Source organism: Aegilops tauschii, chromosome 5 (genome assembly GCF_002575655.3).
Source record: "Aegilops tauschii subsp. strangulata cultivar AL8/78 chromosome 5, Aet v6.0, whole genome shotgun sequence".
Classification (NCBI taxonomy): Eukaryota; Viridiplantae; Streptophyta; class Magnoliopsida; order Poales; family Poaceae; genus Aegilops; species Aegilops tauschii.
The window spans coordinates 327,108,632-327,125,570 of NC_053039.3; the positions used below are offsets into that span (position 1 = coordinate 327,108,632).

At 45.6% G+C, this 16,939-nt stretch overlaps 1 protein-coding gene across 1 annotated transcript; it reads right to left on the reverse strand.

The window, feature by feature from the left end:
• Positions 1–624: 624 nt before the first annotated feature.
• On the reverse strand, positions 625–1,494 carry LOC109757180 (zinc finger AN1 domain-containing stress-associated protein 17). The gene has a single exon (XM_020316015.4). The coding sequence runs from the start codon at positions 1,295–1,297 to the stop codon at positions 749–751; it is 549 nt and encodes a 182-aa protein (XP_020171604.1). The 5' UTR covers positions 1,298–1,494; the 3' UTR covers positions 625–748.
• Between the last annotated feature and the right edge of the window lie 15,445 nt (positions 1,495–16,939).

The following is a 16,939-nucleotide window of genomic DNA, read 5'->3' on the forward strand; positions in this document are numbered from 1 at the left end:
CCCGTCTAGCCCCTTTCCGGTGATGTGTCTAGGATCGCTGGAGGGCGGGCGGAGGTGTGTCTCCGATGGATCTTGCGGGGTTAGGTCGGTGGTTGTCTGGAGGGCGGGCGTAGGTGTGTCTCCGACGGATCTTGCGGGATTAGGTTGGTGGTTGTCTTTGGTGGATCTACTTGAATCCGGTCTTCATTCATCTGCGTTCATATGTCTGCAGATTGAATCGTTTTGATCTACGTTTTCTCTTCATCGGCGGCGGTTACTATTTTGGTGTGTTGGTCTACGAATCTGGATGTAATTTTTGTTATTTCTACTCTTCGGGTTGATTCAGTGATGGTAGCCGTCGCGAGGTGGTTTACAAATTTGAATGTATTTTTGTCATTTCTTATATTCGTTGTACTGCTATGATTGATGATAAAGATCCAAAGTTTTCCCATCAGAAGCTAAGCTAATTTTTTGATTTGTTTTTTTTCTAGCGTCCAAACAAGCGCTAGAGCATTGATGATGGCCCTATAAGCGGATTTAACCAAGGATCAAAGGCAAAGCCAGTAAAAGAACCTTTTAGAATAGAGGATTTGACACGTTGTAGATGAGTTCAATTCGACATTTCGAACCAACCGCAGCATAAAATAAATTGAATTGGATTCTTCATTTAACAACAACAAAAATGTGCACAATTGGAAATTTGACACCGGAGAAAACAAACGTTCCACAAATTGCTTAAATCCCAGCCACAATTTCAGCTTCAGGCTAATCAGAACATCTTGGAATTCCGGACCAACGGCGGCAGCGCCCACCCACCGCCGTCCTTGGTCTTCTGCGCGTCGCGGCCGCAGTCGCCGGCCCTCCTCGCGGCGGCGGCGGCCCCCGCCGGCGACACGCGCGAGCACTCGTGGTCCTCGGGGAACCGGTGCTTGAGGCACAGCTTCTGCCCGCACCCCTTGCAGTGGCTCGTGTTGGAGAAGGTGAGCGTCTCCTTGCACCGCCGCGCGGGGCAGCGCGGCTTGAGTTTCCTGGCCGGGTCGCAGCCCCGGCGCGACCGCGCGTGCGTCTCGAGGATCTCCGCATCCGTCTTGTCCGCCCCGTCGCGCTCGATGGAGTCGCCGCAGGCCTCGCAGACGACGACGGTGCGGCCCTGGTCGGCCGCGCGCGGGCAGCCGTGCTCAACGTACGCGCGGTGCTCCGTGCAGAACACCTTGCCGCAGCCGTCGCAGTCGAAGGGCAGGAAGTCGAGCTGGTTGCAGTCCTCCCTGTCGCAGTGCGCGCCCAGGTCCGGGAACGCCTCCGTGCCCCGCCGCGCCATGGCCTCGCCGGTGTTCCTCCCGATCCCTCGCTTCGCTCCTGCTTTTCCCCACGCCGCGTTGCTGTCTGTCTTTCTTGCGTTCGGGTGCGAAGGAAGGCTTGCGTTGCGTGTGGTGTGATCACGGCGGGACGACGCGGTACTTTTATAGCTTCGGGTGGGCTTCGCCGTCGCCGTTGCGGACGCGGTTTGCCTCGCCTTTCTTATTGTGCAAGAAGAACGTGATGGTGACGGTTTGGCCTTCTGGAGGCGCCTTTGCTTAGGCGAGGCGGTCTCGAATCCGAGCTGGTTTGCTCTGGGCACCAGGCGTCCGCGTCGGCCGTGACGTGGTGTTCCGTTTTGGTCGAGTCCTCCTCGTCAGCGCCTTCAGCGCCAGCAAGGGATCGTGGCGCCCGCGCGCGCCTCCTTCTGGGCCGGCCCATTAAACCATCGCTCCCTCTTCGCTTCCCTTCGTTGGCTCCCGCTCGATCGCTGGTCCCAGCTCGATCGTTTTTTTCTCTCGCCAAAAACTGCTACATTAGGTACTGATTTTCTTAGAAAAACCCAACCGGTTTACTACAGTATGTACTACAGTTTTTTAGGCACATAGTTCATCGATTTTGAAAAAAGTTCATCGAATTTAAAAAAAACATCAAAATTGGAAAAAGTTCACCAGAATTGAAAAAAAGTTCATCAGATTTGAAAATAGTTCATCAAATTTGAAAAAAGTTCATCGAATTCTCGGATTTGAAAAAGTTCATCAAATTCAAAAAAAAAGTTCATCGACTTTGAAAAATTTTCATCCGTTTTGAAAAAAGTTCATCGAATTTCAAAAAAGTTCACCAGAATTGAAAAAAAGTTCATCAGATTTGAAAAAAGTTCATCGAATTATAAAAAAAGTTCATCTGATTTGAAAAAAGTTCATCGGATTTGAAAAAAGTTCGTCCGATTTGAAAAAAGTTCATCGAATTTGAAAAAAGTTCATCAAATTCGAAAAAAAGTTCATCAACTTTGAAAAAAAGTTCATCAAAAATGGAAAAAGGTCATTGAATTTGAACAAAAAATGTTCATCCATTTTGCAGAAAAAAACACGAAGAAAAAGAAAAATTCTCGAATTTGAAAAATAAACTTTGGAAAAAGGGAAAAAGGAAAGATAGAAGAAGAAAGGCAGGAAAAAGATGTAAAAGATTATAGTGGGAGAGCTGGCGCGGTGGTAATTGCATTGTTCCTCGATGTTGAAAGTCCGAGGTTCGATTCTCCTCCAGCGCCCTTTTTTGCCTTATAAACATATAACCAAAGGGGGATGGGTCAGGCCCGTTAGTAGCGAAGGAAGGCAGGGGGTATGCGCCCGATTGTAAAATGAACTAAATCGGGCGCTTAAGGCTGGCGTTTTTGGTCGGCTCGGATGGACCAGGTCTACTGGGCCGTCCTGGCGATGTGAAAAGGTTCAGGAATCCGAGCCCGGCTCTGTGTCGTGCAAGAGTTAATACACGGCCCAGTTATGCCTTTTTTTTATTATCACGGCCAGTTATGCCCAGTTATACTTTTTTCTGGAGTACGTCTTGTGTCTTTGAACGATTTTTTATTTCATCCGTTTTTTGTGGTTGCGATACATAAATTTTGAGCACGGTTGCACTCGCTATTCCAACCTCCTCCTGGTTTATTGGTCCCCTTAGTTTTTTGTGCCAAATTTTGATCACTGATTTATTAATAAAATATTAATGCATGTCATAAAAAATAGTATCATTGGTCGCCAATTTGCTCGCCTTCAAGAATGAGCTTATTGTTTAAACAAGATTGCTCGAACAAGCACATAATGAACAAGGTCGCAATCGATGCTGGCACAAAGATGTTGTCATTGAACTCATGTTGGAAGCCCGACAACAGTTGACCGAGGAGGATTCATGGGTGAGGTGACAATCGAGTTGATGTTTGCGATGGGTCACCAAGAAAAACCGCAACTCTACAATTGTGGGTATGTGGTCATTTCCATCAAATTTTCGACGAAAGTTAGATGATTCTTTTTTTGTAATTTTGGTGGGTATTCTCTCATTTGGGTTTATTAGGCTCTCGCGTATTTTAAAACACTTTGATGGGTATATCTCACTATAAACATACCACTTAGTTTGAATCTATAACCAATGATATGGATTTAACATATACTCCCTCTGGTCATTTTTACTCCCGTATTAGATTTGTATCAAGTCAAACTTTTCAAAGTTTGACCAAATTTATATTAAAAAATACCAATATCTACAATGCCAAATATATATATTACTCCCTGCACCCCAAAATAAGTGTCTCAACTTTGTACTAACTTTAGTACAAAGTTGTAATAAGGTTGAGACGCTTATTTTGGGAATGAGAGAGTATGAAACTATATTTCATAATGAATCTAATAATATTGATTCGGCACTGTGAATTTTGATACTTTTTCTGTCAGTTTGCTCAAAGTAGAGACAGCTTGACTTCAGACAAAACTTATATGCAAACTAAAAGGGGCGAAGGGAGTAACTAATATTTAATTGATGAAATTCATGATCAAAGGTTTTCTAAAGTATGTGAGTGCCTCATAGACCCGAATTACGTGAATAAAAAAACTTTTTTTTGGATAGAGGGGCCACACGGACCCTTTTTCATTATGAAAATGGAGTTTGGAATACATCACATCATTCATATACACCACGCAGCATGACTACAACACCCAGGCATATAACCCCAATTAAGGAAACCTACATCCCTACACTCATAGCCATGTCTAAAGGATACAAGAACACTACCTACATGGAATTAAAAAGCATCAAAAACACCTATATTACGGCCACACACCAATAATACAACATCTAAGCAATAAGGACATCCCACCTATCCCAGGCAGTGTCAACAAAGTCTTCGAACATCAAGATTCCAACCATGTGTCCGTCTGAAAACATCATTTTCCACTTGACAGAGTCTCTTGGATACTCCTATAAGAAAATTGTTTTTCGAAAAGAAGGATACCCCCTGCCTCTGCACCGAGCGATGCACACAGTCATATATTATTAAGAATGCAAAATCCAACAACCGAACAACATCGACCTGAAAAAAGTGAAAAGAAAACTTGAGGACGCATGCCTCGCAATAGTAACTCCACCAGATAGCCACTAACCCTATGATACAAGATGAAATCAAAACAATACAAAAATACACAACTCCTAGGTTACGTCTCCAAGAAGGAACCACCGCCCGTGCGCCGATGATGATGACTCCAACATAAGGTTGAACTCCGGATTCTCAACCTCGGAGCCAAGCTTCAATCCACCACCTTCAGCCACGCGTCGACATAGCCTGATTAGTGAACTTGTGTTTCCACCGAAGGGCATAAAGTCGCCGTTGAAGCCGTGTGTACCATCATCCCTTATCCGGCTACCGATGCCTCGATAACCGGATACCTCTAGAGAAGAGAATAAAAGACAGACGTCCCATACCAACTGCCTCCCGCCAATGTCGTGTTGGGGAACGTAGTAATTTCAAAAAAATTCCTACGCACACGCAAGTTCATGGTGATGCATAGCAACGAGAGGGGAGAGTGTTGTCCACGTACCCTCGTAGACCGAAAGCGGAAGCGTTAGCACAACGCGGTTGATGTAGTCGTACGTCTTCACGATCCGACCGATCAAGTACCGAACGCACGGCACCTCCGAGTTCAGCACACGTTCAGCCCGATGACGTCCCTCGAACTCCGATCCAGCCGAGTGTTGAGGGAGAGTTTCGTCAGCACGACGGCGTGGTGACGATGATGATGTTCTACCGACGCAGGGCTTCGCCTAAGCACCGCTACAGTATTATCGAGGTGGACTATGGTGGAGGGGGGCACCGCACACGGCTAAAAGATCAAACGATCAATTGTTGTGTCTCTAGGGTGCCCCCTGCCCCCGTATATAAAGGAGCAAGGGGGAGGTGCGGCCGGCCAGGGGGGGCGCGCCAGGAGGAGTCCTACTTGTTGGGGAACGTAGTAATTTCAAAAAAATTCTACGCACACACAAGATCATGGTGATGCATAGCAACGAGAGGGGGGAGTGTTGTCCACGTACCCTCGTAGACCGAAAGCGGAAGTGTTAACACAACGCGGTTGATGTAGTCGTACGTCTTCACGATCCGACCGATCAAGTACCGAACGCACGGCACCTCCGAGTTCAGCACACGTTCAGCTCGATGACGTCCCTCGAACTCCGATCCAGCCGAGTGTTGAAGGAGAGTTTCGTCAGCACGACGGCGTGGTGACGATGATGATGTTCTACCGACGCAGGGCTTCGCCTAAGCTCCGCTACGATATTATCGAGGTGTAATATGGTGGAGGGGGGCACCGCACACGGCTAAAAGATAGTTGATCAATTGTGTGTCCAGAGGTGCCCCCCTGCCCGCGTATATAAAGGTGCAAGGGGGAGGCCGCCGGCCTAGGAGGTGTGGCACGCCAGGAAGAGTCCTACTCCTACCGGGAGTAGGACTCCCCCCTTTTTTCCATGTTGGACTAGGAGTGGAAGGGGGAAGAGGTGGAGGGGAGGAAGGAAGGGGGAGCGCCGCCTCCCTCTCCTTGTCCTATTCGGACTGGGGGGAAGGGGGGCGCGGCCCTGCCCTAGCCTCCTCTCCTCTCTTCCACCTAGGCCCAATAAGGCCCATTAAGTTACCCGGGGGTTCCGGTAACCTCCCGATACTCCGGAAAAATCCCGATTTCACCCGGAACACTTCCGATGTCCAAACATAGGCTTCCAATATATCAATCTTTATGTCTCGACCATTTCGAGACTCCTCGTCATGTCCGTGATCACATCCGGGACTCCGAACAACCTTCGGTACATCAAAACATATAAACTCATAATATAACTGTCATCGTAACGTTAAGCGTGCAGACCCTACGGGTTCGAGAACTATGTAGACATGACCGAGACACCTCTCCGGTCAATAACCAATAGCGGAACCTGGATGCTCATATTGGTTCCCACATATTCTACGAAGATCTTTATCGGTCAGACCGCATAACAACATACGTTGTTCCCTTTGTCATCGGTATGTTACTTGCCCGAGATTCGATCGTCGGTATCTCGATACCTAGTTCATTCTCGTTACCGGCAAGTCTCTTTACTCGTTCCGTAATACATCATCCCGCAACTAACTCATTAGTTACAATGCTTAAAAGGCTTATAGTGATGTGCATTACCGAGTGGGCCCAGAGATACCTCTCCGACAATCGGAGTGACAAATCCTAATCTCGAAATACGCCAACCCAACAAGTACCTTTGGAGACACCTGTAGAGCACCTTTATAATCACCCAGTTACGTTGTGACGTTTGGTAGCAAACAAAGTGTTCCTCCGGTAAACGGGAGTTGCATAATCTCATAGTCATAGGAACATGTATAAGTCATGAAGAAAGCAATAGCAACATACTAAACGATCGAGTGCTAAGCTAACGGAATGGGTCAAGTCAATCACGTCATTCTCCTAATGAGGTGATCCCATTAATCAAATGACAACTCATGTCTATGGCTAGGAAACATAACCATCTTTGATTAACGAGCTAGTCAAGTAGAGGCATACTAGTGACACTCTGTTTGTCTATATATTCACACATGTATTATGTTTCCGGTTAATACAATTCTAGCATGAATAATAAACATTTATCATGATATAAGGAAATAAATAATACTTTATTATTGCCTCTAGGGCATATTTCCTTCAGTCTCCCACTTGCACTAGAGTCAATAATCTAGATTACACAGTAATGATTCTTACACCCATGGCGTCTTGGTGCTGATCATGTTTTGCTCGTGGAAGAGGCTTAGTCAACGGGTCTGCAACATTCAGATCCGTATGTATCTTGCAAATTTCTATGTCTCCCACCTGGACTAAATCCCGGATGGAATTGAAGCGTCTTTTGATGTGCTTGGTTCTCTTGTGAAATCTGGATTCCTTTGCCAAGGCAATTGCACCAGTATTGTCACAAAAGATTTTCATAGGACCCGATGCACTAGGTATGACACCTAGATCGGATATGAACTCCTTCATCCAGACTCCTTCATTTGCTGCTTCCGAAGCAGCTATGTACTCCGCTTCACACGTAGATCCCGCCACGACACTTTGCTTAGAACTGCACCAACTGACAGCTCCACCGTTCAATGTAAATACGTATCCGGTTTGCGATTCAGAATCGTCCGGATCAGTGTCAAAGCTTGCATCAACGTAACCATTTATGATGAGCTCTTTGTCACCTCCATAAACGAGAAACATATCCTTACTCCTTTTCAGTTATTTCAGGATGTTCTTGACCGCTGTCCAGTGATCCACTCCTGGATTACTTTGGTACCTCCCTGCTAAACTTATAGCAAGGCACACATCAGGTCTGGTACACAGCATTGCATACATGATAGAGCCTATGGCTGAAGCATAGGGAACATCTTTCATCTTCTCTCTATCTTCCGCAGTGGTCGGGCATTGAGTCTTACTCAATCTCACACCTTGTAGTACAGGCAAGAACCCTTTCTTTGCTTGATCCATTTTGAACTTCTTCAAAACTTTGTCAAGGTATGTGCTTTGTGAAAGTCCAATTAAGCGTCTTGATCTATCTCTATAGATCTTGATGCCTAATATATGTGCAGCTTCACCGAGGTCTTTCATTGAAAAACTCTTATTTAAGTATCCCTTTATGCTATCCAGAAATTCTATATCATTTCCAATCAGCAATATGTCATCCACATATAATATCAGAAATGCTACTGAGCTCCACTCACTTTCTTGTAAATACAAGCTTATCCAAAAGTCTGTATAAAACCAAATGCTTTGATCACACTATCAAAGCGTTTATTCCAACTCCGAGAGGCTTGCACCAGTCCATAAATGGATCGCTGGAGCTTGCACACTTTGTTAGCTCCCTTTGGATCGACAAAACCTTCCGGTTGCATCATATACAACTCTTCTTCCAGAAATCCATTCAGGAATGCAGTTTTGACATCCATTTGCCAAATTTCATAATCATAAAATGCGGCAATTGCTAACATGATTCGGACAGACTTAAGCATCACTACGGGTGAGAAGGTCTCATCGTAGTCAATCCCTTGAACTTGTCGAAAACCTTTCGCAACAAGTCGAGCTTCATAGACAGTAACATTACCGTCAGCGTCAGTCTTCTTCTTGAAGATCCATTTATTTTCAGTGGCTTGCCGACCATCGGGCAAGTCAACCAAAGTCCATACTTTGTTCTCATACATGGATCCCATCTCGGATTTCATGGCTTCAAGCCATTTTGCGGAATCTGGGCTCACCATCGCTTCTTCATAGTTCGTAGGTTCGTCATGGTCTAGTAACATAACCTCCAGAACAGGATTGCCGTACCACTCTGGTGCGGTTCTTGATCTGGTTGACCTACGAGGTTCAGTAATAACTTGATCTGAAGTTTCATGATCATTATCATTAACTTCCCCACTAATTGGTGTAGGTGTCGCAGAAACTGATTTCTGTGATATGATCTACTTTCCAATAAGGGAGCAGGTACAGTTACCTCATCAAGTTCTACTTTCCTCCCACTCACTTCTTTCGAGAGAAACTCCTTCTCTAGAAAGGATCCATTCTTAGCAACGAATGTCTTGCCTTCGGATCTGTGATAGAATGTGTACCCAACAGTCTCCTTTGGGTATCCTATGAAGACACATTTCTCCGATTTAGGTTCGAGCTTATCAGGTTGAAGTTTCTTCACATAAGCATCGCAACCCCAAACTTTAAGATACGACAACTTTGGTTTCTTGCCAAACCATAGTTCATAAGGTGTCCTTTCAACGGATTTTGATGGTGCCCTATTTAGAGTGAATGCAGCCGTCTCTAAAGCATAACCCCAAAACGATAGCGGTAAATCAGTAAGAGACATCATAAATCGCACCATATCTAGTAAAGTACGATTACGACGTTCGGACACACCATTACGCTGTGGTGTTCCGGGTGGCGTGAGTTGCGAAACTATTCCGCATTGTTTCAAATGAAGACCAAACTCATAACTCAAATATTCTCCTCCACGATCAGATAGTCGAAATTTTATTTTCTTGTTACGATGATTTTCAACTTCACTCTGAAATTCTTAGAACTTTTCAAATGTTTCAGACTTATGTTTCATTAAGTAGATATACCCATATCTGCTCAAATCATCTGTGAAGGTGAGAAAATAACGATATCCGCCACGAGCCTCAATATTCATCACACCACATACATCTGTATGTATGATTTCCAATAAATCTGTTGCTCTCTCCATAGTTCCGGAGAACGGTGTTTTAGTCATCTTGCCCATGAGGCATGGTTCGCAAGTACTAAGTGATTCATAATCAAGTGATTCCAAAAGTCCATCAGTTTGGAGTTTCTTCATGCGCTTTATACCGATATGACCTAAACGGCAGTGCCACAAATAAGTTGCACTGTCATTATCAACTCTGCATCCTTTGGCTTCGACATTATGAATATGTGTGTCACTACTATCGAGATTCAACAAGAATAGACCACTCTTCAAGGGTGCATGACCATAAAAGATATTATTCATATAAATAGAACAACCATTATTCTCTGATTTAAATGAATAACCGTCTCGCATTAAACAAGATCCAGATATAATGTTCATGCTCAACGCTGGCACCAAATAACAATTATTTACGTCTAAAACTAATCCCGAAGGTAGATGTAGACGTAGCGTGCCGACCGCGATCACATCGACTTTGGAACCATTTCCCACGCGCATCGTCACCTCGTCCTTAGCCAATCTTCGCTTAATCCGTAGCCCCTGTTTCGAGTTGCAAATATTAGCAACAGAACCAGTATCACATACCCAGGTGCTACTGCGAGCATTAGTAAGGTACACATCAATAACATGTATATCACATATAACTTTGTTAACCTTGCCATCCTTCTTATCCGCCAAATACTTGGGGCAGTTCCGCTTCCAGTGACCAGTCTGCTTGCAGTAAAAGCACTCAGTTTCAGGCTTAGGTCCAGACTTGGGTTTCTTCTCCTGAACAACAACTTGCTTGTTGTTCTTCTTGAAGTTCCCCTTCTTCTTCCCTTTGCCCTTTTTCTTGAAACTAGTGATCTTACTGACCATCAACACTTGATGCTCCTTTTTGATTTCTACCTCCGTTGCCTTTAGCATTGCGAAGAGCTCGGGAATTGTCTTAGTCATCCCTTGCATGTTATAGTTCATCACGAAGCTCTTGTAGCTTGGTGGCAGTGATTGAAGAATTCTTTCAATGACGCTATCATCCGGAAGATTAACTCCCAGTTGAATCAAGTGATTATTATACCCAGACATTTTGAGTATATGCTCACTGACAGAACTATTCTCTTCCATCTTGCAGCTGTAGAACTTATTGGAGACTTCATATCTCTCAATCCGGGCATTTGCTTGAAATATTAACTTCAACTCCTGGAACATCTCATATGCTCCATGACGTTCAAAACGTCGTTGAAGACCCGGTTCTAAGCCGTAAAGCATGGCACACTGAACTATCGAGTAGTCATCAGCTTTGCTCTGCTAGACGTTCATAACATCTGGTGTTGCTCCTGCAGCAGGCCTGGCACCCAGCGGTGCTTCCAGGACGTAATTCTTCTATGCAGCAATGAGGATAATCCTCAAGTTACGGACCCAGTCCGTGTAATTGCTACCATCATCTTTCAACTTTGCTTTCTCAAGGAACGCATTAAAATTCAACGGAACAACAGCACGGGCCATCTATCTACAATCAACATAGACAAGCAAGACACTATCAGGTACTAAGTTCATGATAAATTTAAGTTCAATTAATCATATTACTTAAGAACTCCCACTTAGATAGACATCCCTCTAATCCTCTAAGTGATCACGTGATCCAAATCAACTAAACCATAACCGATCATCACGTGAAATGGATTAGCTTTCAATGGTGAACATCACTATGTTGATCATATCTACTATATGATTCACGCTCAACCTTTCGGTCTCAGTGTTCCGAGGCCATATCTGCATATGCTAGGCTCGTCAAGTTTAACCTGAGTATTTCGCGTGTGCAAAACTGGCTTGCACCCGTTGTAGATGGACATAGAGCTTATCACACCCGATCATCACGTGGTGTCTGGGCACGACGAACTTTGGCAACGGTGCATACTCAGGGAGAACACTTTTATCTTGAAATTTTAGTGAGAGATCATCTTATAATGATACCGTCAATCAAAGCAAGATAAGATGCATAAAAGATTAACATCACATGCAATCAATATAAGTGATATGATATGGCCATCATCATCTTGTGCTTGTGATCTCCATCTCCGAAGCACCGTCATGATCACCATCGTCACCGGCGCGACACCTTGATCTCCATCGTAGTATCGTTGTCGTCTCGCCAACTATTGCTTTTACGACTATCGCTACCGCTTAGTGATAAAGTAAAACAATTACATGGCGATTGCATTGCATACAATAAAGCGACAACCATATGGCTCCTGCCAGTTGCCGATAACTCGGTTACAAAACATGATCATCTAATACAATAAAATATAGCATCATGTCTTGACCATATCACATCACAACATGCCCTGCAAAAACAAGTTAGACGTCCTCTACTTTGTTGTTGCAAGTTTTACGTGGCTGCTACGGGCTTAGCAAGAACCGTTCTTACCTACGCATCATAACCACAACGATAGTTTGTCAAGTTGGTGGTGTTTTAACCTTCGCAAGGACCGGGCGTAGCCACACTCGGTTCAACTAAAGTGAGAGAGACAGACACCCGCCAGTCACCTTTAAGCAACGAGTGCTCGCAACGGTGAAACCAGTCTCGCGTAAGCGTACGCGTAATGTCGGTCCGGGCCACATCATCTCACAATACCGCTGAACCAAAGTATGACATGCTGGTAAGCAGTATGACTTATATCGCCCACAACTCACTTGTGTTCTACTCGTGCATAACATCAACGCATAAAACCAGGCTCGGATGCCACTGTTGGGGAACGTAGTAATTTCAAAAAAATTCTACGCACACACAAGATCATGGTGATGCATAGCAACGAGAGGGGAGAGTGTTGTCCACGTACACTCGTCGACCGAAAGCGGAAGCGTTAACACAACGCGGTTGATGTAGTCGTACGTCTTCACGATCCGACCGATCAAGTACCGAACGCACGGCACCTCCGAGTTCAGCACACGTTCAGCTCGATGACGTCCCTCGAACTCCGATCCCGCCGAGTGTTGAAGGAGAGTTTCGTCAGCACGACGGCGTGGTGACGATGATGATGTTCTACCGATGCAGGGCTTCTCCTAAGCTCCGCTACGATATTATCGAGGTGTAATATGGTGGAGGGGGGCACCGCACACGGCTAAAAGATCGTTGATCAATTGTGTGTCCAGAGGTGCCCCCCTGCCCCCGTATATAAAGGTGCAAGGGGGAGGCCGCTGGCCTAGGAGGTGTGGCGCGCCAGGAGGAGTCCTACTCCTACCGGGAGTAGGACTCCCCCCTTTTTCCATGTTGGACTAGGAGTGGAAGGGGGAAGAGGTGGAGGGGAGGAAGGAAGGGGGGCGCCGCCCCCCTCTCCTTGTCCTATTCGGACTGGGGGGGGAAGGGGCGCGGCCCTGCCCTAGCCTCCTCTCCTCTCTTCCACCTAGGCCCAATAAGGCCCATTAAGTTACCGGGGGGTTCCGGTAACCTCCCGGTACTCCGGAAAAATCCCGATTTCACCCGGAACACTTCCGATGTCCAAACATAGGCTTCCAATATATCAATCTTTATGTCTCGACCATTTCGAGACTCCTCGTCATGTCCGTGATCACATCCGGGACTCCGAACAACCTTCGGTACATCAAAACATATAAACTCATAATATAACTGTCATCGTAACGTTAAGCGTGCGGACCCTACGGGTTCGAGAACTATGTAGACATGACCGAGACACCTCTCCGGTCAATAACCAATAGTGGAACCTTGATGCTCATATTGGTTCCCACATATTCTACGAAGATCTTTATCGGTCAGACCGCATAACAACATACGTTGTTCCCTTTGTCATCGGTATGTTACTTGCCCGAGATTCGATCGTCGGTATCTCGATACCTAGTTCAATCTCGTTACCGGCAAGTCTCTTTACTCGTTCCGTAATACATCATCCCGCAACTATCTCATTAGTTACAATGCTTGCAAGGCTTATAGTGATGTGCATTACCGAGTGGGCCCAGAGATACCTCTCCGACAATCGGAGTGACAAATCCTAATCTCGAAATACGCCAACCCAACAAGTACCTTTGGAGACACCTGTAGAGCACCTTTATAATCACCCAGTTACGTTGTGATGTTTGATCGCACACAAGGTGTTCCTCCGGTAAACGGGAGTTGCATAATCTCATAGTCATAGGAACATGTATAAGTCATGAAGAAAGCAATAGCAACATACTAAATGATCGAGTGCTAAGCTAACGGAATGGGTCAAGTCAATCACGTCATTCTCCTAATGAGGTGATCCCGTTAATCAAATGACAACTCATGTCTATGGCTAGGAAACATAACCATCTTTGAATAACGAGCTAGTCAAGTAGAGGCATACTAGTGACACTCTATTTGTCTATGTATTCACACATGTATTATGTTTCCGGTTAATACAATTCTAGCATGAATAATAAACATTTATCATGATATAAGGAAATAAATAATACTTGATTATTGCCTCTAGGGCATATTTCCTTCACTACTCCCACCGGGAGTAGGACTCCCTCCCTTTTCCTTCTTGGATTATGAGAAGAGGGGGAAAGAGGTGGAGGAGAAGAAGGAAAGGGGGGGCGCCGCCCCCCTCTCCTTGTCCTATTCGGACTAGGGGGAGGGGCGCGCAGCCCTTGCCCTGGCCGCCTCTCCTCTCCTCCACTAAGGCCCACTATGGCCCATTAACCCCCGGGGCGTTCCGGTAACCCCTCCAGTACTCCGGTAAAGTCCCGATTTCACCCGGAACACTTCCGATATCCAAATATAGGCTTCCAATATATCAATATTCATGTCTCGACCATTTCGAGACTCCTCGTCATGTCCGTGATCACATCCGGGACTCCGAACAACCTTCGGTACATCAAAACATATAAACTCATAATATAACTGTCATCGAAACGTTAAGCGTGCGGACCCTACGGGTTCGAGAACTATGTAGACATGACCGAGACACGTCTCCGGTCAATATTCAATAGCGGAACCTAGATGCTCATATTGGCTCCCACATATTCTACGAAGATCTTTATCGGTCAGACTGCATAACAACATACGTTGTTCCCTTTGTCATGGGTATGTTACTTGCCCGAGATTCGATCGTCTGCGTCTCAATACCTAATTCAATCTCGTTACCGGCAAGTCTCTTTACTCGTTCCGTAATACATCATCCCGCAACTGACTCATTAGTTGCAATGCTTGCAAGGCTTAAGTGATGTGCATTACCGAGTGGGCCCAAAGATACCTCTCCGACAATCGGAGTGACAAATCCTAATCTCGAAATACGCCAACCCAACAAGTACCTTCGGGGACACCTGTAGAGCACCTTTATAATCACCCAGTTACGTTGTGATGTTTGGTAGCACACAAAGTGTTCCTCCGGTAAACGGGAGTTGCATAATCTCATAGTCATAGGAACATGTATAAGTCATGAAGAAAGCTATAGCAACATACTAAACGATCGAGTGCTAAGCTAACGGAATGGGTCAAGTCAATCACATCATTCACCTAATGATGTGATCCCGTTTATCAAATGACAACCCATGTCAATGGCTAGGAAACTTAACCATCTTTGATCAACGAGCTAGTCAAGTAGAGGCATACTAGTGACACTCTGTTTGTCTATGTATTCACACATGTATTATGTTTCCGGTTAATACAACTCTAGCATGAATAATAAACATTTATAACGATATAAGGAAATAAATAATAACTTTATTATTGCCTCTAGGGCATATTTCCTTCAGTCTCCCACTTGCACTAGAGTCAGTAATCTAGATTACACAGTAATGATTCTAACACCCATGGAGCCTTGGTGTTGATCATGTTTTGCTCGTGGAAGAGGCTTAGTCAACGGGTCTGCAACATTCAAATCCGTATGTATCTTGCAAATTTATATGTCTCCCACCTGGACTAAATCCCGGATGGAATTGAAGCGTCTCTTGATGTTCTTGGTTCTCTTGTGAAATCTGGATTCCTTCGCCAAGGCAATTGCACCAGTATTGTCACAAAAGATTTTCATTGGACCCAATGCACTAGGTATGACACCTAGGTCGGATATGAACTCCTTCATCCAGACTCCTTCATTTGCTGCTTCCGAAGCAGCTATGTACTCCGCTTCACACGTAGATCCCGCCACGATGCTTTGTTTAGAACTGCACCAACTGACAGCTCCACCGTTCAATGTAAACACGTATCCGGTTTGCAATTTAGAATCGTCCGGATCAGTGTCAAAGCTTGCATCAACGTAACCATTTACGATGAGCTCTTTGTCACCTCCATAAACGAGAAACATATCCTTAGTCCTTTTAAGGTATTTCAGGATGTTCTTGACCGTTGTCAAGTGATCCACTCCTGGATTACTTTGGTACCTCCCTGCTAAACTTATAGCAAGGCACATATCAGGTCTGGTACACAACATTGCATACATGATAGAGCCTATGGCTGAAGCATAGGGAACATCTTTCATTTTCTCTCTATCTTCTGCAGTGGTCGGACATTGAGTCTTACTCAACTTCACACCTTGTAACACAGGCAAGAACCCTTTCTTTGCTTGATCCATTTTGAACTTCTTCAAAACTTTGTAAAGGTATGTGTTTTGTGAAAGTCCAATTAAGCGTCTTGATCTATCTCTATAGATCTTGATGTTGGGGAACGTAGTAATTTCAAAAACAATTCTACGCACACGCAAGATCATGGTGATGCATAGCAGCGAGAGGGGAGAGTGTTGTCCACGTACCCTCGTAGACCGACAGCGGAAGCGTTATTACAACACGGTTGATGTAGTCGTACGTCTTCACGATCCGACCGATCAAGTACCGAACGCACGGCACCTCGGAGTTCAGCACACGTTCACCTCGATGACCTCCCTCGAACTCCGATCCAGCCGAGTGTTGAGGGAGAGTTTCGTCAGCACGACGGCGTGGTGACGATGATGATGTTCTACCGACGCAGGGCTTCGCCTAAGCTCTGCAACGGTATTATCGAGGTGTAATATGGTGGAGGGGGGCACCGCACACGGCTAAAATATCGTATATCAAGTTGTGTCTAGCGGTGCCCCCTTGCCCCCGTATATAAAGGAGCAACGGGGAGGCCGGCTGCCCTAGGCGCGCCAAGGAGAGGGGGGAGTCCTCCTCCTAGTAGGAGTAGGACTCCCCTTTCCTAGTCCAACTAGGAAGAGAGGGGGGAAGGAAAGAGAGGGAGAGGGAGAGGGAAAAAAGGGGGCCGCGCCCCCCTCCCCTAGTCCAATTCGGACTCCTCATGGGAGGGGGCGCGCCACCTCCTGGCTGCTGCCCTCTCTCTCCCCTCAAGGCCCACTAAGGCCCAATACTTCCCCGGGGGGTTCCGGTAACCCTCCGGCACTCCAGTTTAATCCGAAACTTCTCCGGAACACTTCCGGTGTCCGAATATAGTCGTCCAATATATCAATCTTTATGTCTCGACCATTTC